Genomic DNA, 25,697 nt, shown 5'->3' with positions numbered 1-25,697 from the left:
CACTAAAGTGTTGTTGAGACGAAGACAAAACATTAACCCATTGTATTAGAAAAGTAGCATCTAGTTATCATTCTGGCCTTGCTGTCTGCGTGAGAACAGAAATATGAGAAAACAAGCACATGCAATGGCACCCTGAAACTGACAGTAGATTTTTTTTTCCCCCAAAAAGTAAGATAAAATGGTGTGGCTCCAAGTCAGTCAAAAAGCTGTTGGATTATAGCAAACACATCCCCATGGCTTGTTCGGGCTGTTGTCATTCAAAACCGCTCAGACCTGAGTGGGTTTTTTTTTTCAGTATTCACCATCAGAATCTTAAAACATGATTCACATTTTTTAAATAGTTTTCATAGCATTTTCTGCATCTCCCAATGAACTTTGCTTGGCTGCTTTCACCGGGACCTTCCAGTGAAACCTGCAGCAGATAAAGCTCTCGCATTTCCAAGCTCACCTAGGAAACACAGACCTGGAATCTAGAGATACTCCTGCTATGGATTTTGGTCCAGGACAAGGTCAGGTAACCATTACTTGTCACTTTTATTTCTTCCTTTCTAAACTCAGCCTTCAACAATTAGGTCACAACAACCTACAGCGGTAGGAAACGTACCCCTACCTCTATTAGAAATCCCTGCAAAATAAAAGCCCGGGAGAATTCCCCTCCTATTATCAGATACCTCAACTAAGACAGAATAAAACACAAACTCTTTTTTTTTAAAGGGAAAGGTAAATCATCTTTGTTATTCCTGTAGCCCTTAGAATAAGTTGGTCCTTTTATACGGCTGTTTACCTGCTGCTACAATAACCACATCTACTCCATGTTGTTATGAAAGGAAATATTGTGGAACTGCTGATCCTGGAAAACAGCATGGAGTGTTGCTTTGTCCAGCAGGTGACCATGACTTGGGTTGATCTTCACTCCCTTAAATCCCTGTGCCCCCATTTCCACTAAAATTGTGCAATTTGCGTCTCATTACAGCAGGTCAAATCTCAAGCTGGAACTTAGCTTTTGTCTTCTGTTGTTAAAAGTCAAGCATTCTTTAAAGAGGAAAACACGATGCTATCACAATGAATTCCAGGGATTTTCTCAAGAAACTTTTATGGTTAGACTAAACAAATTGAAGAATTCTTCCAGAACTAGTGAAGTTCCTAAAATGTGGGTAAGAGAAGGTAGCAACAAAGAACGTAACATCTTGTTTCGTAGATACACCAAGAACATTTAACTTGAGAAAGCTTGGGAGAAATGTGCTTGTAGTGGGCGCATGGAGTTCCCTGAGGAGTCTTCCCTCCAGGGATGTATGTCCGTGTCAAACCCTCCCACCTGGCAGCAGTGCACAGAGGAGTTTAACCGCGTGGTGCAGAGAACAGGGTACCCAGAGCAAAATTGCAGCTCTGACCCCCTGCCAACCGAGAAAAACGAGCAGAGTAAACGCTTTGATTTTCTCAATCCCTTATCTTTTTCTCCTATTTCAAGAGCCAATCACAAAGGCAAAGGTGACACTAAAGGCAGGGCCACCAACACTTCTGAAGTCTCCACGTAAAAGCATTAACGCTGCAGAGTACTGACCTGGACACTTGAGGAGCACAGCTCCACAAAACCCGTCCTCACAGGCAGAAGTCTCTGCGGATGGAAAGCCTTCAACTACCTGATGATGCAACCTTAATTTCAGTTCTTTCTACCAAAATTTAGTCAATGTTTTGGATAAACAGAATTGATTTCAAAGCATACTGAATTCAAATTAACACCAACTTCTAGCTGTTGAAGCTTAAAAAAAATTATTTTGCATAGCTTACAGAAAAGAATATGGTTGTTGCTTGTAATTTCTTACTTTTTCTACTCCCAGTAAAGTATCGTCTCTGAAAGGTTTTGCCATCTCTGTTATTAAAGTGCGTTTCTAGAATCATAAGAATACTTGTGCTTGGTTTATTTACACTCCAGCTAGAGAAGGAAATGAATAAACTGCTGAAATGGTTCTGAGAAAGCTTTTATGTCACATTTCTTTATATTTGGACCTGAGATATTTGGGAATAGATGACTCTTAACTCTTTTCACGTGCACTATACATAGGCCCATACAGATTTACTGTCATTAATGCCCGGTTTTTGCTCAAAGCAGTATTATTTCACAAAATGCTTTCCCCAGCAAAGCAATCAGGCTGGTATCTGCTGCTCTCCCTCGTAAATCTTTGAAGCAATAACATGTTCCCTAGAAGGGAACCCTAGAGGGATTTCATGTGAGAAACAAACCCAACAGAGCAAGCCACGGCATAGCCTTGGCAATGTGCGCCAGGTCCTGCTCAGGCACTGAACACAGTGTCCTGCCTTAGACAGTGGCCGTCCTTGCCAAAGACGTTACTTAAAAGGGGAGAGCCAGAGGATCCCATGGGAGGAGACAAAATGTCAAGAAATATATGAAGTTCCTCTACTTAATACGTGTGGAATTGTATGGAAAAATTATCTTCTTTCAACTCTTCCCACATAAGAAGTCAACAGACTGCAATTAGCTTTGATTCACAGAGCCTTCTTTCACCGCCCCTCTGCCCACTGCCGACTGCCTCCTTGGATACATCATCTGCTGCTGGCAGGTGAGCCTGATGGGACGCCGACGTGGAGGTGGCGATGAGGGATTTGCCAGGTACCGGGGCACGCCAGTTCGGAACGGAGGTGGGGATTGTTGTATTTCCCTGGCGCGACCCACTGCTTCTGAAAATTGGTTGTGCTGGTTATGAATTTGAGTCCACCAGGCACGAGTTTCCGAAAAAAAGGAGGGGAAGAAAATCCAGCAGCAAGTGCTCATTCCTGCCCAGATTATAAAATTCGCTTTGATCGCCTAATATACACACTCCAGTATAAATGGTACTTAACTGAGAGAGCTCCTGGTGAACCAGATGGAGTTCAATATAGGACTCAGCTGCCACTGCTCAACATTTAAATTTTACGTGGAGGAAGGAGTTAGGGAAAGAAACAGCTCATCTTTGTCTCAAATCTGAGATGCAGTCCATAGTCAGCCGTGTCCCATGTTTTCTGAAGTGATTCTGGAATCTATCCGCCCACCGGCTCCTCCCAGGGGCCTCCACACCGACGCCGCAGAGGTTTTGCGTGGATGCGAACCCTTCGGATGCAGCACCACCACTGCGCCAGGCTTTGGGCTTGGTACGCAGGGAAACAGCGTCACAGATGAAACCTCCTCAAGACATTGCAGTGTGCCACCATTCCTTGTGAAGCGGGTGGTGGAACATACAGATGGACAGAGAGACAGGTCCTTCCCTCCGGCATTCAGACCTTGCTGTGATATTGCTGTGAACCAAGTTGAACAGGATCTGTATCCAAACTCTGGATCCCCTTTCAGTCATCATTCTTGAAAAACAGCATAAAAAACCCCGGCGGTTTCCAGCTTGACCAGAAGAGCAGAATAGTCCCTTGTGCTTGTTTCTCTTCCTGTCTTCATTGTATCTAAGCTGTTGAACAAAGCCACTGGACAGAGGATTCCTCAAAGATCCAGTGGATGCTCATTCCAGCCACAAATCAAAGCAGCTGGACAGGTGAATTTTTTGCCAATCAGCCAAAGCCAGTATTCCTAATTTTAGCAGATTGATTTTACACAGGAAAAGACAGTATGTCTTAACAGCTCAGGAAGCGGCGATAAGCAAGTGCCATACTAGATCAAAGACTATCCCAAGCTTATCTGTGCTTGCGGTCAGATCTGCTTGGTTGGAAATCTCCTGAGAAAAGGTTTGCTTGTGAGTTTTTCCAAGAACTTCCTGCTTTTGAGCTAAAAAAAAAGTCACAGAATTAAAGACATCTGAATTTCAGTATTTGGGAACTGGTGGTCCAGTGTTTTTACCATCTATGTGGCATTGCCATCAACGTGAGCACTGTGATGCAAAAGAACACGTAGTGTTTTATGCCAAGAGAGCTAGGTACAACAGCTGAAATGAATAAGACGCACTAGAATATGTAAACTTTGGAAATCTCTATAATCTATTGGTGAAATTGCTGATTAGAATAGCAAAATCTCAAAAGTAATGAGGTTTTGACAGAATACTGATTAAACCGATTTAGCAAATACTTACTTGAATTCTCCACAATAGTTTGGTTTGTCCACATGCACGTCCTCGTTTCATTATTGGCAAGCATTTGTGAAACCATAATTTTGCTCAGATGAATAACTGGGAACCAATAGATGTTACATACGACTAGCAAATCTGCTGTTCAGTATGAACAACTAGTATCACAGTAACTTCGAGCAGTTTGCATTCCCCTCATAGGCTGAAACTATTTCCAAAGATATTTGATGAGTGTTTACAAATCTATTTCCAAGAATGTGTCAACAAGAGAGAAGGAAAAAAGTGCGGACGTTAATTTGAGCCAAATCTATCATTCTAGCTTATGGACTGATTTTATGATATAATTTATTTCATTTGCTGTTTTCCCAACTCAAATTTATCATCAACAGATAATTCTTTGAAATCTTTGAGAACTTTCTAGAAAACACCACAATTCTTTTTCTGTGGGTTTTTTTTTTTTTCTGTGCACTCTTTTCTGTGACATATACTTCAACTTTTCATTTGAATTACTAATGTTAGGCCTACAGTAAACTCCTGAAAATGCAATTTGGGAGAAATAATAGCCAAAAGACTTCAATAAATAGCCTCGAAAAATCCCATCAGTAGACGTAGCATTTTCATCTGAGAAGCAGAACAGCTTGTATCAGGACCTCAGAGAAGCTGAGACTCATTTTAGTTTTTCACTTTGGCACTTTAAATGAGATGTCGAAGGGAAAAGGAATAAAGCAACCAATGCTGGGCGGGGGGGGGGGGGGGGGGGGCAGGAAGAGACCACGAATCAGAAAGGCAAAGTGTAATATTGCAGTACTAACTTTTAAACCTGTTTTCCAAATGGACAAACTGTACTGTCTAGACAGGTAACTACAGAGGATCTCCCGTCGCAGCCATTATGTGGATTGCGACAAGGGCCAAGAAACAGGTCAATATTCTGAATGTTTCAAAAATAATTTCCTTTAGAAAGTGGGACGACCTTGGAAAGACGACAGTGGTGCTCTAATCACAGATTTCATTCTTACATTAGGTCTGGAATGGGTGTCAAATCGACTTAAAGCAATATAAAACTGGATTCAAATGTGACAGTAGGCTCAGCCTCTTTAACGGACTATAATGTATCTGAGCAATGCCTCGTAGCTCATTTTAATCTCTACATGGCAATCGTTTACTGAAAGAAGAGAATACACTTCACATAGGACAGCAGCTTTTATAACATTTTATGAATATTTCAAAGCTCATAAAATAAATATTTAATATAATTAATAGAGAATGTCCAGCTCTCACACCTGTGACAGGAATCCCATTTCCCCTCAGTCCAGCGCCCACCTGTCCTGACCTAAATCGCTCTGTCTAACAATGCTGAGAAGAAACTGCTGGAAGGCCTTGGATTGCAAATTCATCCCCTTGAGCTTCCTAAAAGTCAGTTTTCTAACACTGCAGATGGGCACCGCGTAGGGGCAAATAGCTGACAACCGGGGCAGGGACGCCTGGCAGCCCCGGCAGAGTTTTCCTGTCCCCCGCGTCCCCACTGTCCCCACGCTCCCCCACCTACCAGGCACCAGGAGACCCCGGGCAGCCGCCTCCCGCCCCCGCCGTGCACCGGCCAGGGGGTGGCCGAGCATCCCTCCGGCCGGCCGGGCTGTGGGCCAGCTGCGCCTGCTCAGCGCCACCCAGCTCCCTCGGCGGGGGCTTTCCAACAGGGAAGGGGACGACTCGTTTTGCTCCGTGTTTTATGGACCCAGCGTGTCTCTCGTCAGAGTTTAAGTTGTGTACATAACTCGTGCTGACCTCTTCCTTCTTCTCCGAAGCACTCGCCTGAGCCAGATATCTGTCGGGCGTCACAAGGCTGCTTATTTGACGCACTATTTTTAAATAACTCACAAATATTTAAACAACATTTCTGTCAGCGTTACATGTTTAGAAGACATCCAGAAACGTCGAGAGTGCCCGAGCTGGTTGGCCCAGCGCGAGCAGAGCACCGCGGCCGCTCACCGCGTGGCCAGCGACTCGCACCGGCGTGGGCAGAGCCCCTGGCCAGCTTCTCGGAGGCTCGCAGCACCCCAGCAAAAAGCCCTTTGGGAGACAAGCTAGGTACTCCCAGCACAACCGTCTGAGCACAACCAAGCCTTAATTGTGGTTTAGTCGGGATTTGCCTTCTAGGAGATAACAAAGGACCCCAAGTCACTAGTGAAGATATCAACACCCGGTCTTGGTTCTGGGATCTCTGTCAGGTCCTGCCGCCCGTCCCAGCTCCTCTCCTAGAGGAGATGAAAACACCCATCCTGGCTAACCTGGCCATCCATCCAAACCTTTGCCAATCTAGGAGAGGCTGTAAGCCGAGGTCTGAGGACTAACTGAGCAGCATGAAGTGAAGACAAATCCAGTTGGATTTTAATCCTATTTTAAAATTCATTTAAGAAACATGGCTGTATCTTCCCTAACATCTCCATAACAACAACGTCTCTGACACCAGGTGATGGATGTAAAAAGCACCCACTATCCAGGCACTACTGTAAACCAGTTTCTGTTTTGGAAACACAGCAAGGCCAGTAAAGCTTGGTTTTTAAGACCTTAAAGCCTTTGGGCTGGTTATTGAACTACTTTGCTATAACAGACTTTCAAAACTCAAGAGTATGTCACACATTTCGAATTTGAAGCAGCTTGCTGCTAAGCTGTTCAAATAAGAAATACTGACACTAGACCACCCAAACCACTAAAACCCATTGATAAAAGCACTTCAGAGCAAAAGACCTCGCTTTGCTTTAGCTGACTTCAGATTTCAGCAGTGCCCAGTCCTTGCCTGGGGCTGAGGTGAAGCTTGGTGCCAGCCTACGGAGGATGGGAGGTGCGTACGTACTTGTTTGTGTCCAGGCATAGCACAACTCCCAGCTTATGGAGCCAAACAGTTTTTCCTTAGATGGCTGGGCTGTGTAGGCTATTATAGGACGTGGAGTTGGCAGGTCACAAGAGTATGCGTTGTCCTGAGAGAGGGCTGGCAAGACGTATGAAGCAGACTTCAATTCTTCACCTTCTTTTTTAAGCAATGAGGCAGATAAAGGTGGCGGGGTTAGAATAGTAGAAAATACACATGCCATTTCCTCTGCTTGCCAAATATCCACAAAATTACTTGAGCTAAATGTCATGGGCTGGTGCAGAGTTACATTTGGAAGGTATAAGGTAGCCGTTAGCTACCTCGGCAAGGCAACAAGTCAAGTATGCATTCCATACGTAAAAGGCTTTAGAAGGATCAAGAAAAAAGTCCGTTATCCTGTCAATACCAGGATGTCAGCCCAGGCAAGAACCTTATAAGTTGTGCCCTTCAGAAGAGCTAAGTTTCTCGCTTTCTGCAAAACACCTTCGCCTAGTATTTTGGATAATACAAGTCTTTTACATATTTCTCAGTAAGATGTTTTGCAGAGAAGGTATCATCTCTATGTCTACCACTGGCAGTGAAATAAAAGGATTCAAGCCTTATGATTCCAAATGCCCTTTCCAACACCTTCCCCCTATAGACAAAGTAGGAACCCAGATTTCAGCCAGGGACGTGCCACTTTTTGTAGGTGTAAAATAAACCTGACAAGAATGAACGGGCAGGCAAGTGCGTACTGCACTCCGTGTGTTTCTAAAAGTTTAGGGATATTTACCTTTGCTTAAAAAGCACTGCCACATATTTCAGTGACAGGAGGATTTGTCTTGTCTTCCCAAGTTTAAGAATAACTATTGCTGTCAGGTTCCAGCTGGATCCAGGGAATGCTGTGAAGTTTCCAGCTGCGGTATTCAGATAGCCCTTACCTCTGATAACACAGAGTGAGGAAGTATCTGGGCTGATAGGACCTGATGGGATGGTTTACATCAATATCACTTACTCAACTCCACTATAACTTTTTGCAGTTCTTGTAAAGGAGACAGGATAGAAACATAAAGCGCTCATACACTCCCTCTTTTCTCCTCTCCAGAAATGCCCCACTTCATCTTTAAGAAGCAAAACCAGCAAAAGTAAAAAAAAAAAAAAACGGGCACCGCTCCCTTGCAACATCAAGCCAGCATAAGCAGTGACAGCTCTCACATGAAATATTTTACCATTAATGGCTCCAATAGAAAGTTTTCGGGATGATCTATGGAAGCTCTGCAATCAGAAATATTATAAGCTTTGCTCAGCCCCATTTCAAATTGATGGTTCTCTGATGAGAGGGGAGGTGCCCTCACTTGTACTGTCACATTTGGAAATCCATTTAAGTCCTTTTGATGTTATTTGAATGACCACTTCTGCAAGGTTACAAAAAATGCCGCTAAGCCATATTTGTTTTTTTCTGAGATGTTTGGAAAGTGTAAACACTTAAATCATGAACCAAGTGCATAGCATTCATATTCACCATACCTTTTAAAAGCATACTTAGCATACCACCGAGAAAGATTACGCTGCTGACAGAAATCAAGCGTCTGGATTAATTTAAAGGAGTGCATTTCACAATCCATCATTCCAGAATAGGAGAACAAGGAACTGCTTAGTGAAATTAAATGGTGAGTTACTCTGGAACAAATTAAAGGAAATTCATCTCTGCACCGTGTCTAGTCCAGACGTGTAATTCAGGGCTGAAGCTATTAAATGCCAAGCAGTCTAGCTGCATTTCATAAAGACTGCATCATTTTACAACCAATATTTATTTATTTGCACTCTTGCACAACATGGAAAGCAGCAGGATTTGTAACACGAGTTGGCAGTTTCAGGCCAGCGCTCTTCAAGGACTTTTTGAAGGAGAGCAGGTGTGGGAAAACCAGCCTGGGAATGGCGGGGCAGAAGCAAAGCCCTGCTGAGCCAAGAGGAGAGCAAGTACAGGGGCTGCTCCTGCTGCGGTGTGTTTGAACCTGCAGCAGGGCCTTCTTCCAGCATGTTCTTCTCCTGGGATGCTTGGGTGGCCACCAGTGCTTGGATTTGGTCCATGTCTCTCCACTAAAGGGCTGACCCTGGCCAATGCGTGCCCAGCTGGTTCAATGGGGGCATTCTGGACTGAAGGCTTGTTTTCTTCCGAGAAAAGGATTTACTTGATAACCCAAGAGCCCACATGCAGAGACAGTCAGGCTCAGCAGAACGTACGGTCTACTGAGAAGATTTTACAAACAGTAGAAAGAAAGAAAGAAATTAAGAGAGGAGTGTAATAAGGAATATCCAGCTGCTGCTCTGCTGGGCTCTGACATATCCATAGAATCATACAATGGTTTGGGTTGGAAGGGACCTTAAAGATTATCTAGTTCCAACTCCGAACCTCCAACCCCCAAATCCGCAACCCCCCCTTAGTGCCCATGTTCCTTCTGGGCTGCGGGCTCCCACCAGGGGCTATGGCCATGTCCCCTGGGGAAAAGTCCTCCTGTTTTCCCATCTGCTTTGCTCTCTTGCTTCCTTTTTCTCACCATGCAAGGCCAAGAAGCGATGGCGAGAGCGAGCAAGAAAACAATCTCTCTCGCACACACATATACATCCTGGTGTAGAGGAAATGTCTCACACCTCCACACCTTCCGTGTCAGCTTGCAAGCAACGGCTCGTGGAGGGGCCCACTGAGGAGCGAGAACACGCACATCTACCCACGGGATGACGGGAGAGCAAGACTTCAGCCAGCTTGAAGCATAAGAGAAATCCTCAGAGCATAAAGCTCCCTTTTCCCAGGTGGGGCAGACACTGGAAGGGCGGGCAGTGAAGCTGCCCTTTGGGCTGGCAAACGGGCAAACCTGAGGAAACAGCCAGAGGTGAAGTGACTTGCTCAGAGGAAGCCTGGACGGGAGTCAGCAGCACTGCCCTGGCTCCTCTCCCTGTGGAGTGAGGGTGTGTAACTTTTCCCCGCAGCAACGTGCGCCCACAGGCTGTGAGGGGCTGTGCCCCTAAGCTGAGAAGTCCGTCTGTGGGTCAGTCCTCCTACAACCTTGCAAGCATGAAATAACAGCCACGAGCTACCACCTGAAGCTTGCCCAGATGCTGCAATTAGCAAACATGCCAAGTGGATTTCTTATTTGGTAGCAGGAGCTTATTCCTCTCTTCGCTTCCGACCTAACACATTTAGGTGTATCTTGTAAATCTCATACGCTAATCAGCTTGAGAGTCAATGTTTCCGTAAATTCTGATTTCCAAAGCGCTGTGCTTCACCAGAGCAAAAGAGGCATCTCAGTCCCCCAGGTCCTGTCCGCAAACTCTAGAAAGGAGCAGCACATGGGGGAAGGTGTTGGTCTGAAGAGCTAAGCTAAATCGGAGAAGGCAGAGCGAGAGAGGAGATACACTGCCATTGCACGAGGTCCCACCGCAGGTGAAGGGGCCATGCTGAAGGCAAAACCTCCTTACAAACCTCAGCCTTTAGGGCCAGCTTGCTGCCGCGCACTGTCTTTTCGGAAATCAGCATGGGATTATCATTTCCATCACTTTAGCGTGAGTAATCCTGCTCTATTCTAAATGGGAGCTTCTGCTGAACTACCACACGTTTGTTTTTATGCGTTTGGCAAAACACTTTTTCCTTTTATTGCCTTGGCCAAAATCAGCCCAATTTTTCAGGTTGATTGGGCATTTGGCAGTAATGCACCCAAATGGCCCTCTACTGCTGTATGATAACTGAGTGTCAGCACAGGGAGATTTATAGCAGTGAGCCCCAGGTAAGGATGCTCCATTTTCCTGCAGACTGATTAGTACTGTCTAGTCCAGTGATTTAAGTGTTTTTTCAAAGAACACATTTGAAGAGCTGAAATGGATACGTATTGTCAGCTTCTGGCAGTTTAAATGCAAACAGCTGCCCTGAAAGCTCTGTGCAGTACCACAAAGAGATGAGCCTCTATGAAAGCTCGTCAATCAAAGAAGATAAATCTTTGTGTCGGTTCCAATTATTGAGATACTCCGGTTAACTCAGGGAATCATAGACATTAGACTGGCTTTAAATGCCCACGTGGTTGGGACCATACCATTGCTCTTGGGAGGCAATTTCACTGTCTGACAGATCAAGAGGCTTTTCTCAGCTAGTTAATTCCAATTAAGTTTTTCCTCTCAATTTCATCCTACTATCCATTATCCTCAGTCAGCTACCCTTAGCAATTCCTCTCCTGCCATGCTGCTCCGGCTAAGAGGCCTGGAAATGGTGACATTATTACAAGTACCTGGTGATGACACCCACGAGACCTCCTAGCACTACAGCCTCAGAGCAAAGACGGTTTCTGCCTTAAAGAGCTTCTTCCAGCTGCTCAGGCCTTTACATAAAGCCATACGCTTCGATTTAAGAGTACCAGTAACCTCCCCTCCTCATGCTTTGCCTCTTTTGTCCTCTGATAAGCTTTGTTTCTTCTGGCTACCCTGACTTCAACTACACAAGCGGGAAGATGAGTTGAGCTGGTGTAACACCAGAAAAGAGCTGCTGCAGAATGATCTCCTGATACTTTGCTAGAATGCTACAAGCAAGCACCGGTGTCCTGGAAGACACTGCAAGTATAGATCACATAATACAAAAAAAATATTTTTTTTCTGGCATACTGCTGTGTCATGAACCTTACATAAAGGAAAAATTACAGGGGATTCCATTAAATAGTTCCTTTTCTTGCCTCCCTGCAAATTAATGAGAATTACAAAGTGGCTGGGAATCACTGGTGTCTTACCTCTGATCTCGGAATGTGCTGGTCACACAGCTCCCCAGCTTCCCTTCACGACACTGGCGTCTCTCTCACGCGCTCAGGAAGACAAATGGAATTAAACCATCTGTAAACATATTCCTCCAGCTCAGGAAGGTCAAGGGTTTTGCAAGTTTATTTCAAGAAACAAGAGGAATTCAGCCCTTTCACCAGCGCAGCGGTGAGCATCAAAGCGTGGCACACTCCTCTGAGGAAGCAGATCCCCTTACCAGAGGGGGGGTGGAGGAAGCCCCAGAGAAACTGGGCTGGAGGACTATGGAGGGCACCAACACCCCTTCAGCTGGGGCAGTGACCAGCGGGGGACCCAAGGGTCTCAGCTTCCCGGATGGAGGGCTGTGCTCTTGGTCTACTCAGGACAACATGGGATTGTGTCAACCAACCTGGCATGTTGGAGTAACTAGTTTTCACCCTGGCTCTCAGGAGCGGAGAGCAGGAGCCACTGCTGTCGTGACAGTCTTCAGACCATGGCTGGTGGTTCCTGGGACAGGCATTGCATGCTCCTCGAGGGCCCTTGTTAAACCTCAAAGCTCAGCTAAGCAGCCGCAGAGTCTAAAAGGGTCAATACAGTAAGCACCAACTGTAGGAAATGTAAAGAAAGATGTCTCCGTGTGAGAACCAGCATCAGGGCATGCCACACCTCATGAAGATCGCCGTAGATTCATGTGAGGACAGCCTCCCCCTAATTCACTGCAAACTTGAGCAGTCACTCTTCATAACACGGATTTTTCTAGGCACGAGGTGGAGCCAGCATACATGAATGAGTGGGCTGTACTGCAGCGCCCAGTCACTTCATGGTTTTCTATGTAGAGTAGAGCTTTTATTATTTTGTTTACTTCTTTTTTTGCATCAAAACAGCGTGAAGATATGATTTTTTAAAAGCAGAGTCAGGCTTGCCCAAACTCTAGAAAATGGTCAAAAGCGAGTGTGTTGGATCAGAAAAATCTCTGAAAACTGATGTTTCCTCTGACTGCACCTAGGAGAAAGCCTGGTGGGCTGCCACAACAGCAGCCCCCCATGGCCAGCTTCATGCCGTGGTTTGCACAGCGCATGCTGGCCCTGGAGAAGGCAGCCCGGCCTCCCCAGCCTGGCCAGGCTTTGACCCAGCACGAGGACCTCAGAGCAGCTCCCGGCTGCCCAGAGGCTCTTTCCTGCTGCCAGTCTTCTAAACCAGCCAGTCCTCTTTCAAGTGCCTTTTTAGCATCTTCACTTAACCATCCGTAGAATTTGAAATTGGCTCCTGTGTGATCATACCTCGTCTGCAGCATGTGTCCCACCACATCTTAAATATTCACCAGTCTTCCTTGAATCGTGAGGGCATGGGCTCGGAGAAAGGAGTTAACATAAGGAGGAGATAAATATTCTACTCATTATCTGCAAAAACAACATCTACTTTAGCCATTTAAAATACATAATCAGTTCAGCGGCAGAATAAGCTGATTATGAAACCTGTAGTTATTTTCTCTGGCAGGACAGAGAGAAGTATTACTAAGAAAAAGAAAACTGGAAGAATTCCAAAATTGCCAAATAGCTGCTCTTGGCTAGAACCTCCATGGTGGGTACAGCAGAATGTACGAAGCCAAATTTGACCTGTGTTGCACCAGCTAAAGTCCAGAGGAACTACTCGGAGGTTGCCTGAAGTCAAATGCGCAGAACTGGGCAGAAGTCCCGCGTAGATTTACACCCGTGATTCATTTTATACTACATGCTGTCCTGCTGAGATCCCAGGGATAAAGTGTGTGCATGGTCAAGTCAAGGTTTGAGCTCCAACCTGGATTTACACCAGTGTAAAGGAAAGCACTACCAGCCCCAGTATTTATGTTATTCCGGCCAAGTAAAAAATGTAGTGGCAGCTGTGAACAGTCCGAAAATCAAAACCCTGATGGGAGGACCTTCAGGCAGAGGTTTGGGTTGTTGTTGCAGCTGACTCTCTGCATCCCCTTTATCTTTTTTTTTTTTTCTCCTTTCAGAGATGTTTGACCTTAAATGCAAAAGGATAACATGGGTCAGGAGGAGTGTTTATTATGTATGAGCTATTTTTCTTTCATGTTAGCAAAATCCTTTCGTAGAAGTTGGCAGAAGTCCTTGTTACAGCTAAATTTCAGACCCATGGGTGATCTGGAATTTAACATTATTTATGTCTCAGTATAAAAAAAGCAATGAAAAGGAAGCAAATTCAAAGAAAATAATCAGAACACAGCTGAGGTCTGGTAGCTTTCCTTTTTTAACAATTCAAGTCTATCACTGCCCTTGTCCTCACTGATGTATAACTATTTCACTGGTCTGAGGGTTTGCTATGGGGACGCTGGAGTATTTGTAGAAATGACACATTAAACTTATTTCTATGTTGTTTCACAGGCAAGGGGCACGAAGCACTTCGCAGATTTAAAGAACTAACTCGCACAGCAGAGCTCCTATTTACAGATGCGCCGACACCACCCGCTCACAACACGAACGCATCGACAGCAGTGCAGAGATTTTGCGGTTTAAATCCTTCGCAGTACAGGTACGGAGAGGAACGCTGAGTGGGGATGAAATCCTGCTGCCGCCACTGAGGTCCCGCTCCAACCTCTTGTCCCGCAGCCCCTGGCTTTGCACTGGGTTGGGGTGCCAATCAGCCAGGCTCCACCATCCTCACTCACTCCACGTCGTACGTGGTTTCTCAGCAATTCACCTCCCGGCTCCAGGGAGCTATTTGTACCATAAGAGTAACTGCTGGGCATGAACAACAGATAAAGTCCAGCCCTCTGCTGCCAACACTGTCCAGACTTACATGGTTGCGGAGCCCATCGCTCCTGAAGGGTGGGGTTGCGAAGAACATTTTTAGGAAAGGGCTATTTGTGTTTGCATATTCCCAGAATGGTCCCAGGGTCAAACCCATACTGGCTGCTTTTCCAAGCCTCGTTTACCTGCACACAAAAAACTAAAGTACAAGTACTTAAAATATTCAGGAATCAGGTTTGCTTCTTGTCCATGTCATTTCACAGCGATCTTCCAACAAAGCTAAAGAAAGCCACAGTTGCTCCTTATACAAACATGCACAAGAGAACACACTCTCAAAAACTGTCTATCATCCCAGGCAGGGGCCAATCCTAGTGATGGGACAAGCTCTGCCCACACTCTCCCTTAGCCACTCACTCGTCCAGAAGCCCTCTCTTCAAACAGACACCACCCCTGGTTGAATAGCTCACCTCCCCGACGCGCAGAACGCATAGGTGACTAAAATAAGAAAGCAAGCAACGCCAGACAGTCCTTCCAAAAATGGCTCGGCAGGAGCTGGAGGAAGCTGTTATTACTCGGCTTGGGGTTGAGATGAGCCTTGAAAAATACATTTAAATGCACTATAGTTTTCACTTGGAGGCGTCCTCCCCCTCCAGCATTAGCAGCCATTAAGTATGTGCATGCTTAATGCTTTGCAAGCTCCGCAGCAATCAGGTTGGATCAGCAGAGGGAACTTGCCGTAGTAATTCAGGTGTCTGAGAATGTCAGACCCTGGAGGTACAGCTAGGGTGACATTTTCAGAAGCGTCTAAATTTCTTAGACTCTTCAAGCTCCATTGAAACTCGCTTGAGGTGAATTTGAGTGGAACTTAGGCTCCCAAATCTCTTTTGTGCTTTAGAAGAGGCGAGCTTCTGTCTTTAAATTTCACAATAAATAACAAGCAGACTCTGCTTGGAAAGTCGGATATAGAGCAGGAGTTTGGATAGCATGATCATAAGCATAAACGAGCACAATTCCTTTGAATATTAAAAGTATGTTTAATGTGGTGCACAAGGTCACACAGCAAATCAATGGGCAAAACTGAATCATAGCCCTAAGGGCACATTACTTGCAATCAGATGCAGGAGTAATTGCACAGACTTAAAAGCAGCATTACATCAACTTAACATACGGCTAGAGAGGGGCTTGGGGGGGCTCACTGATTTGCTGAAGGGGAGAAAGAGCCAAGAGCAGGGCTGACATTAGATATGAACAGCTAATTTCAACACACAGGTAACCTGGCACTAGAAAGCCTCCTTCTAACTTATTATCCATAAAACTTCCGGTTTTAGTGTCATAGTTTTCAGATTCCACTGCTGGAAATACTAGGAGTCCCCCACCTGAAGGACACATCTTACTGACTATTGGCACTTACTGGCTATTGTTGGGGGAGAACCCAAGACGAAAGGCACCCAGTGACTTGGCTCCCGGTGACATCCAAGCTGGCAGGAGAGCGGTAACGCCTGCTGAGCAGGTATGTCCCTGTGGTGGCAGTGAGAACATGCCCCTTGGCTGCTGGCCCAGCCGCGTGCTTACCAGCCCTACCTGACAACCACTCGCCTCTCATTTCAGCTGTCAAAACTCTCTTTATGCTAGTGCTGCCTTTCCTGTTTCCTAATCTGGATGGTTCCCTCAGTCGTTTCTCCACTAGAATGCTCACGCATTTTTTTGAAAACATCTAAACAGGAAGAGACCTGACCTCTCCTCCCTGGACATCGTGTGCTCTCTTCTCCTGGCAACAGACGCTCACTCCTGTGCCAGCTGCCGCGGCGACTCAGGGACAAGCCAAGGGGTGGATCCCATACCTTGGGATGGCACGTGGGCCCTACTTGTGCGCGCTAAGGATGTGCTGGGCTCATCTTGAAATGTTGAGCAGTCTGGGGATGTCACTCAAAGCCCTTCCTATTGATGCCCAGCACGCCCCGCTCCTTCCAGCTCACTGCCGTGCCTGACTGTGCAGACAGATCCCAGCAGGTCATGGAGGAACCACCCCACAGCTCTGAAAGCAAACGAAAAATGCCCATTGACTCAGCTGGTCTGATGTTGAGACAGATACTTAATTCAGGTAGATATCAGGCAGCTCCTCTCCTGCGCACTTCCACTGGGCACAGAATGGTTTTGGGGGTGGTTTCCACCTGGAGACCTGCTGGCTCTGGGGCATTGTCACTGCCTCCTCATCTGGAAAGATACGTCCCCTGAAGCAGAGCCGTCATATTCCCCACCAGCCAGAAAAGGCCCCAGGGGGGATTTCACTTTCCCTGCGATGGACAAGCTCTGCACCCCAGGAGCCTGACCTGTGCCGTTGAGACGATGGGTGCCGCAGGCACTGAAGCCCTGTTTGCTGTGCACGCGCTGAGCCCAGCCCCAGCCAGGCTGCAGGACCCACGGGGACATGTGGGGCACCGGGGGGGACCAGGGGCACTGCCCACCGCCGGGCTCCAGCACCTTTCCCAGGAAGGGCAGTGCTGCCCTCGACAGACACCGTGTGCCAGGGGATTTAGATTGGGCAAACTCCCTAACAGGCTGCATTAACGTGTTACGGAGTCGGGCAGCTCTGAAGGTGCAGCCTAGAGGCAAACTGAAGAGGCGGCTTCCTTACAGCTAGAGAGTGCAGGCTCTCCTGGCAGCAGCAGATCACAGCTCCAGGGGCACTGCGCCCAGCCACAGGGAAACCAGCGCGAGTTCGTATGAATCCAGCCGACACGGGAGTGGGATAAATGGGAAAAAGTCAGGTTCTGACTTCAAGAGGGGGAGAAGCAAATACACTTCCCTTCCAGGAGTATTCACATAGGAAAGGCGTATTCACTTGGGAAAGGAGCAAAGCAACGCTAAAGCCTCTGCCAAACCTTCTGGCTGGGCGGATGACTGCTCCGGGCGAGCTGCTGGCACAGCGAGGAACCCGCCTCACAGCCCCCGTGCCAGCTCTTCCCCTCCCAGGAGTTGCCCCGGAGCCATGCTAACACGCTGCTCTTCCACATACCTGGGCGAGCTTTAATTGCCAGGCTCAGGATTCATCTCTTTCACTGCTGCAAATCAAATGCTGATACCTCTGAGGGCGACAGAACAGCACAAGAGTGAAAAAAATACCCGAAAACCAAGTGAAAGGGAACTCAGGGCCCTGCATGTCTCTGTGCCCACACATTCCTCCTGCGGAGCTCTTGGGCCAGCTGCCTCCCGGCCCGCGCCTTATCTGCACTTCTCCTTGAGAAGCCCTAATGTGTCTGGAAATCAAGTTTAATACATACGCTGGTATCCATTAAACATAGTTGTGTGAGGGCCTTGCAGCAGTTTTTTCAGGCTGCAGAATTATTCTGAGATCAGTGATAACTACAGAAAATTAGATTTATGTTAATTTTAAGTGTAGAAGGGGGGTTTTCCCCCAAAGGGTTGTTGTCCTAAGTCCTAGCACCATCCTACAGAAGGAAACCTGTTAGACAACGCCACCTGCATCTCCACGCGGGAGAAGGCTTCCTTCCTCGTGCTCTGGCAGTGACTGATGCTGGGGCAGGAGGTCTCACCCGGCGTTGGCTGCCCGGAGCAGGACTGTCGCCCCAGGGGCTGATGCGCCTTCCCCAGCTCCCACCTCTGCCCCGCACCCCGGGGGAGCACGTGGAGCCGGCACTGCGTGCTCCCGCCCGCCGCAGGGATGCTGTCGTCACCACACCGGGGTATTTCCTCCTGGGAACTGCCACAGAAGAAGCACTACCACCACCTCCTCTGCAAGGACGTCGCTCAGCCTTAAGACACTCAGGTGGGACAGCCTGGAGCGGCTTTTGATGGTTTTCCTGGTGTTTACATGCATCTCGCCTTTTCTCCTCTCTGTATGTATCCCGAGCATCCATCCTTCCTCCCCACCAGAACAGGGAGCTGAAACTGGAGTCAGAGGCCCCCAGCACCAAAGGGTGGCCCCTACCCAATAAACCCTTCTCTGGAAGGGCAACCTGCTCTGCTCAAAGCACCTTCTGCTCCGCTAGTTATTGCAGGTGACCAGAATGATGTGGTGGCTCAAGTCTCACTCTCTAAGGAGAAAGCAGCACGCTGTGACCAAAGAAGATCTGTACGTGTTCTGGACTGGTGCCATGGGGAGAAGGGGGGTGGGGAGAAAGGCAATCCCAGACAAAGCAAAGCAAAATGAGAACGTGTTATTGGTCAGAGAGATTCATGTGGTGAAAATTAATGGTAGCCAGCGGTTTGCAGCTATACCCCATCCATCTTGTCTGTTGCAGAGAGAACACGCACCTCGGTGTGTGTGCAGCGCCATGTCTGACATTCAGGTCACAAGCTGTAGTTTAAATTTCCCCAAGTTCTTCTTTGTTTAATGTCTTATCAGTTTGGAAGCAGTTCAAGGAAAATCCCTGCGATTTCTCCTTCCAGCTGCTTTAAACCACTCTCTACCTTCTGTACGTAGTAGCCTAATCAGCTAAAGCATTGAACATATAGATAAAATATTGAACATATAGAGCCCTCCGCTACGCTGGTCTGATGAGACGCATTGGGCCCACGGCCTCAGTGGTGACAGCAAGAGAGAGTCTGCTACGGATTGAAGGGCACTGAGGTTCAAAATGAGTTTTCTTTGTAGAAAACTTTTGAAAACCACAGGCTTTTTAGGAATGTTTTTATTAAATTATGGACCCTTTTGAAAAACCCTTATGCCCTTACGCCCAAACCTTTACACATCTTCCCATGCTGACGTAGCAGGGAGAGCCAGCAAGGGAACTGTCGGGTTTTCTGGAGATGGGGAGGAGAAAAGGATTAGATACATACATACATACACTTGAAAAAAGGTGTGATTTATAAAGATATTGCTTTGCTTTTTCCCTCTTCAGCAGTGGTGTCTGACGGGGAACTGCTCCCCGCGGCCAGCCTGGGAGTGGGCTCTCGGTCTTTCAAGGTGACTTGTCAGGCACCTCCTGTGGCAGGAAAGTGTGTGAGCTGGGGGGGCTGTGCAGCTGCTGCTTGGAAATAGAGGTCTACTGCTCATAGGCACACACTGCCGTAGGTCGCTCCCCACAGGCTCTGGGGCACCTAGGCTAGTAAGCGCTCCACTGGGTGTGAAGGTCCCCAGATCTGTCCTGATGGGAGGAGACCGAGGGCACAGGCACGCTGCGATCCAGGGGGGTGGGAAGCGGCTCCCTTCCCCATGCTCCCGGTGCACGAGTCCTGCCTCCCCTCGCAGCGTGCCCGTGTCTGCCCAAAGTCCCCATACGCAAGGGGGGAGCAGTATCCTGCCCAGGGACCTGCTCTCCAGGTTGAAGGCCAGCGTTCAGAGTGCGAGATCCCCACTCGGGCTGGGCAGACCCTGGTCTCGAGATCAGCGATGCTGCTGAACACGAGGAAAGAACCCCACCGTCCACCCCAGGTAACACCTGGATGTGTCATTTGCTCCGTTTGAGATTGTCAAAAACATGCTCATTTTTGATGGTGGATGAATGCAGCAGAGTGATGCCATCATCACTTCGACAGCTACACTTCACTGAGGAACCACCATCGAATGGTGGTACCTTCCACCGGCAGGTTTTAAATGCTGTCCTTCGTTTATATATTGAGCAAACGCACCATGCTCTAAGCTACTCCTAGCCTTTTAACAATATACCCGTTTTTTTATAAAACTGTAACGAGTTTAGAAGATGACTTGCCTATCTCATGACCAGCCTGCCCAAACCCGACCACGTACATATGCTACCGCTGCTCAGCGCAATGTTCAATGAAAAAGCACACAGAATGAAAAAGCGCCGGAACATTCCCGGCGCTGCCGAGCTGATTAAAGATTCAGCTCAGATGAGAGAGGAAGCGCAGGGTCCAGCGCGGTTTCCCGTGTGCCTATAAATAGCTGTTGGACATGGTTTATGCAGAGGTCGGCACCAGACAGCTGCGCCCGCCCCGGCCCCTCGCGCTGGTGGGAACGGGACCCCTGGCAAAACCCGGCCCCCTCACAGGAAGAGCTTTTGAAACGCATATGGCGCGCTCCTGCTAAATTAACTGAAGCTAATGAGAGTTTGACATTTGCGGCAGTGGGAGAAGGGACACGGGACACCTGCTGGGGGGCAAGGCGTCCCCTGGGGGTCTCCCCTGGGGGTCACCCCTGGGGGCTGGCAGCTGGTGAACCTCTTTATTCACCTGCTGGTCTCGCTGGCTTTGCTCAATGACAGGTGAAATGGAATGTTTCCAAAATGCTCTCAAAGAACAGAACGGACATAAGGATGCTGTTTATTTGCTTCAGAGGGACTTTAGGGAACAGCTTCTCCCCGGCTCTGGGTGGGCTGGGGGGGTCCCCGGGCTGGTGGCACGCCCGGTCCCCAGCCACAAACCCAGGCACGCTGTGACATCTAGTGGCAGGTTACCCCCAGAGCCTAGAGAAAGCGACCCTGGACAGGCTTTCCCACAGTCCCTGGACAAGCAGCCACAGGTGTGTCTGCATTTATTACGCACTCTTCACACCCATCTTTATGCGTAATTATATATTTGTGTGTAATGTCAAGCGTAATGGCTATTTCTGCTTAGGCCAAGGTGTGTTGGAGAAAGGGACGGTATGTCCCCCTCGGCAGACAGCTCTCATCTTCCTTGCACGAGGTGGGAAAGTCCCATCCTAGTCTCATCCTAGTCCCATCCTCCTCCCGTCCTAGGTAGCCATCAAGTGACCCGGCACCACCTCCAGAGGCACGGCGGCAGCTGCACCCCACCACAGGAGCAAACTGAGGTTGGGCAGGAGTTCAGCCATTCGCTATTTGACACGGCTTCCCATCCGTGTCCCCCAGCAGCAACCAGTGCTGGTGTTTGACCAGCTCAGGCGGCCGTGCCAACATCTCCCAGAAGCCGAAGGCACTAACAGCCTGCGCGCAGCCGGAGAGGTGGAGCAGCAGCCCAGCACATTCACCACCTCCTTCCCCTCCTTTGGCAAGGGTTTATTTAATATTTCACCCTTTTTTTTCAGACTCTGTTCGATTTCATGCACCATCATCAGTGACATATTCAATATTAGCTTGAATAATGATACAGAAATTAAATCAATAGGCTTTGCCTAACAAATAGAAAGGCCCCATCATGCAAGGCTGTGCAGCACGAGTCAGGGACACCATCTGATTGCTGTGCTGCCTTGTGAAAGGAAGGAGGAACAATTACCAAATACAAGGAGTGAAACTGAGAATAAAGGTCAAATTTCAAGAGGATCCTCCTTCTTGTGTGAGAGTCGGGAGCTGGGAAGGAAAGCGGGAAGCTGCTGAGCAGCCCACGAGCACCAGCCTCTTCGCACAGCCACCCTCTGCCACCCGCCACAAACCTCTATCCCCCCCAAAACACCACACTCTGGACCCATTTCTGGAAGACAACGGAAGCAGCAGCAAGGTCTGCAGTACCACAGCCCCGGAAAGCTGAAACCGGGGTGGCCAGCATAATCCTGCTTCAGCTGCTCGTGGTCGCTGAACCCCGCCGAGACCCACAAGTGGTCCCCAGGCTCCAGCAGCTGAAAGTACGAGCCAGAAGTTACTACAGTAAAAACCTACCGAGCTGTCAGCAGGGCCTTTCCTTTGTCTTTTGCCTTTCACAAAGCTTTGTTTTAATGCATAAAACAGCTACTTATTTGATGTTATCTATTCACCAGGGAAGCCAAGTTCCCTTCCCACACAAGCGTGCCTTCCAGCAGCTTCAGGTCCTGCCTTTTCCCAGGAGCGCCAGGGGAAGGGGAAGAGGCGGAGGAGGGACGTTGCAGCAGGCAGGGTGCGTGCTCAGCCCCCCCTTGCACGGGTCTTGCCAGACCACGAGGTTTTTGGCAGGTGTCAGACAGTGCTACCCCTGGAAGTGTTCCTAAACGGTGGACTTCAGAAGATGGAATGGTAGATTTATACCAAAAAGAACAGCAATCCACATGAAAACTCTTCCAGAACCACCTCCCTGTCTCGTAATAGCTCTCTGACACAGGACGAGCACTGGGGACGGGGGTACCCGTGCTCACGACCGGCAGCGCTGCCCCCAGCAGCCCCACGATTCCTGGGGGGGCCTTTGCAGCACCCCAGCAGGTTTCCCCACCGCCGCACACCCCAAACGAGTACTGCCAGGATCTGGGCTGCCCTACTGACGCCTCAGGCTTGGGCTTCATGATGGACACCTCTACGGGCAGCTCTCACCAGTGAACGCAACACGCAGGACAGCAGACAGACAGTGGTCTCTCCCTGCCCAGCGCCCCTGGGGGGCAGCAGCCATGGGGCAAGGTGGGTCCTTCCCCACGGCCAGTGGCTCAGCCCCTCCTGCCCTCCCGCCAGCATCCCTCTGAGTCGCTTCCCATCGCATTTGCTGTATCGGCACTCAAGTGCATCATGTTTTTATGGTGACCCATTCTCCTCTTACGACTTTAAGCTTTTGTCAACAATTTGTTCATTTCCAAAAGAAAAGTCATTTTCTACCTTGAAAAAGACACCTTTTCCACCGCCTAGAAGACCCGCGTGTACCAATGGATGGATGGTCATCCCTGGCCTCAGATGCAGCAAACTCATTGTGTTTCTTCCCAGCTCTCGTGCTCGGCACATCGCCAGGGTGACGCAAAGCAATGAGAAATAAATTGACTCAAAACTTGGCCGGAGAGCATCAGCAAACAGAGGGCTGAAAACTCAGCTTGATTTATTTTCTAGAGAGGCAAAGGACAAGAAATGCAGTGTCATTCCCAGTTGTGGCCCTGGCAAATGGTCCCCAAAGCCCACGCGAGAGCAGAGCTGCCAGCGAGGCTGGGCAGCCAGGGCCCCGGCAGCCGTCTGTCAGGGGAGCATCACTGGGAAGGGACGACACGACACTAATTCATTTTCTGAAAACATTCACTGCAACACTTCCACCTCCTGCCCGGAGAATACAAAATGTTTTACATGGAGCAATAAAATAAAAGCCACCATCTGACACGTAGACACTTAATACCCTCCTAGAGATCTGTCAGAGTTACTGTAGGATTTTTGCAGCACTACAAAGCAAGCCTTTGGCAAAGGCGGGAGCTGAAGCTGGCCCAGCTGGTGGCCAGAGCAATGATTGCCCCAGCACAGGGGCACCAGCTCCCACAGGCTGGGGGTGCTGCCGAGGGGCTCCAGCCCTGCCGAAGGTACCTGGATGCAGCAGGGGCGAGGCGGGAGAGCAACCAAGGGGCCCAGCCAGCTGAGACAGCAAACGCGCTCAACCCGTACCCAAAAACCTCCTCCCGCTCTGGGTAGGACAGGGAGGACCCGGGAGCATGGCTGCGTGCTGAAGCCTGGAGCAGCCCCCCGACGGCTGCGGGCTCAGGGCACCCACCCCAAGGTCCCCTTCTTGGATTCTTTCCTCCCGGTAAACAGTTCGCTTTTGCTGCTGCTTTTCAGGAAGAGGCATCAGTGCTCAGGGTGACCTCCCCTCCGGCGGTGATGTTTTCCCAAGGGCCGACATGCTTTCCCCACCGTGACGCACTGCAGCCGCTTTCCCGGCTCCCACGCTGCCCACCCCCTCGCTCCGGGAAAGCTCCCCCTGCCCTGCCGGTGCGCACACAGGCAGGGACGAGACCCCAGTGGCGAGCACCAAGGCACCCGGTGATTCCCCGCGGATCCCACCCCCCGCTGCCCCGGGCTGACACCCGCTGCGAGACACAGCATTTTTTTATCTAACGAAGTAAAACCTCCATTTCTGGGCCAGCCCGTGGAATTTCGCGGCCCGTGAGATGTCTAACGAAACAAACCCCGCTCCTGTGCATATGTTCACGGCCACGTGCATCCCCCCCCCGCCCCACACACCCCCCCCCCCCCGCTGCCGCGGGAGGCTCGCTCGGTGCGTGCGGTGGAGCGGCCGCACCGGCGCAGGTTGCTGCTACCCTCTAGAGGAGAAACCTCTGCCCAGCCGAAACCCGCCGGCTCAGAGAGCAGGCTTTGCTCTGCCATTGAATGCCCTGCCTGAGGCTTTCAGATGCTTAAGCATTAGATTTCATGATTTCTAATAACTGCAACTTTTCCTTTTTTTTTTTTTTCTAAATCCAAAACAAAACCTGTCGTTGTAAAACTTGCTGTTTTCTGTCGAAACGAACCCAAACAGAAGCAGCACATCCCAGGAGGGAACAGCCAAACCCACACCTTTGACATTCCGTCCTCCAAAACGGCCCACGCCCTGTTTTCTGGTAATAACGTTAAAGACATAGAATAATCAAGGAAAGAAAATAAACCTCCTCCTACCTTCCATGGGGAGAGTGAACTCCAACGTAGCACTGTCCTGTGCAGAAGTTATTCCTGTGTCCCTGCAAGCGAGCAAGTCCTGCCCGGGGCAACTGAACTCCAACCCCGTCTGCTCAGCTTTAAGCAGGACCGCCGAGATCCCACCCAGGACGGGGTGGAGAATCCTCCCTGGGAAAGAGCAGCTCGGTCACAGCTCCCTCCAGCCGCTCTTCGCATCTTGGCGGGGCTCTGACATGCCGTTTCCTCTCTCTTTCCCTCGGTATTCAGCAGCAGCCCCTTCGGCTGCCGTCTCACATCAGAGTTTGCAACGGGGATTGAGTTTGACAGTGCCAAAGGTGTGGGTGGCACGGGCCCCGGCAAGAAATACTGTCAGGACATAAATGCAGGATACATATAGTTTAAATCAGCTGCAGGACGGAGACAAATGAAACGCGCGGAGGTACGCGAAGCACTAGAGTTACGACAGTGAGAAATCCTCGATAAACTGGAGCGTGGCCCAGCTGAGTGAGCTCAGTGCGGAGCACGCTGCCCAGTGCTATAATGCGGACACCGCCCCTCACACTCCGCTCTCAATTTGCCAGAGGCAATGGGAAAAGCATGCTAAATCTGGTGCTTTTACACAGAAACGCTTACACAGCAAAGGTTATTTTCTTTAAAACAATCTCTGTATCGAATTCATTCTGGCTGGGAAGAGGCCGCTGATCAGGGTTTGAATTTATTTGGCAGTGGGGAAGGTGGCCAGGCCCAGGTGCTCCCGGCGAGGTGGGCTGCACGCACCTCCCCACCAACCCACCTGAGCGCTGGGCTGTTTGGGGTTCCCTGGAGTTTTGAGGCAGGTAGAGACTAGAGGATGCCAGTAGCATATTTGGGCATTAACGTGTTTATTGCCCACCATTCAGTTTTGGACCTATTCCCTCTCTGTTTGAGACTGAACTGCCCGGCACCAGGTGGTTCCCCCAGACCCAGGGAGAGCTCCCATCGCCACTGAGGAAATTTAATTTTACAAGTACAGTGGAGAGATGGAGAAACCAGGCAGCGCACACAGCAGAGATCACTGCCGTTATTG

At 49.0% G+C, this 25,697-nt stretch overlaps 1 protein-coding gene across 1 annotated transcript in view; it reads right to left on the bottom strand.

The window, feature by feature from the left end:
* LOC141750055 (rho GTPase-activating protein 7-like) overlaps positions 1–25,117 on the bottom strand; it is a 59,478-nt gene extending 34,361 nt beyond the window's left edge. The window contains exon 1 of the mRNA XM_074604536.1: positions 24,632–25,117. Coding sequence (XP_074460637.1) covers positions 24,632–24,638 — 7 coding nt within the window. The 5' untranslated portion in view covers positions 24,639–25,117. The remainder of the gene's footprint in view (positions 1–24,631) is intronic.
* Between the last annotated feature and the right edge of the window lie 580 nt (positions 25,118–25,697).

Source organism: Larus michahellis, chromosome 11 (genome assembly GCF_964199755.1).
Source record: "Larus michahellis chromosome 11, bLarMic1.1, whole genome shotgun sequence".
Taxonomy (NCBI): Eukaryota; Metazoa; Chordata; class Aves; order Charadriiformes; family Laridae; genus Larus; species Larus michahellis.
This window is presented reverse-complemented; position numbering and strand designations above follow the sequence as displayed.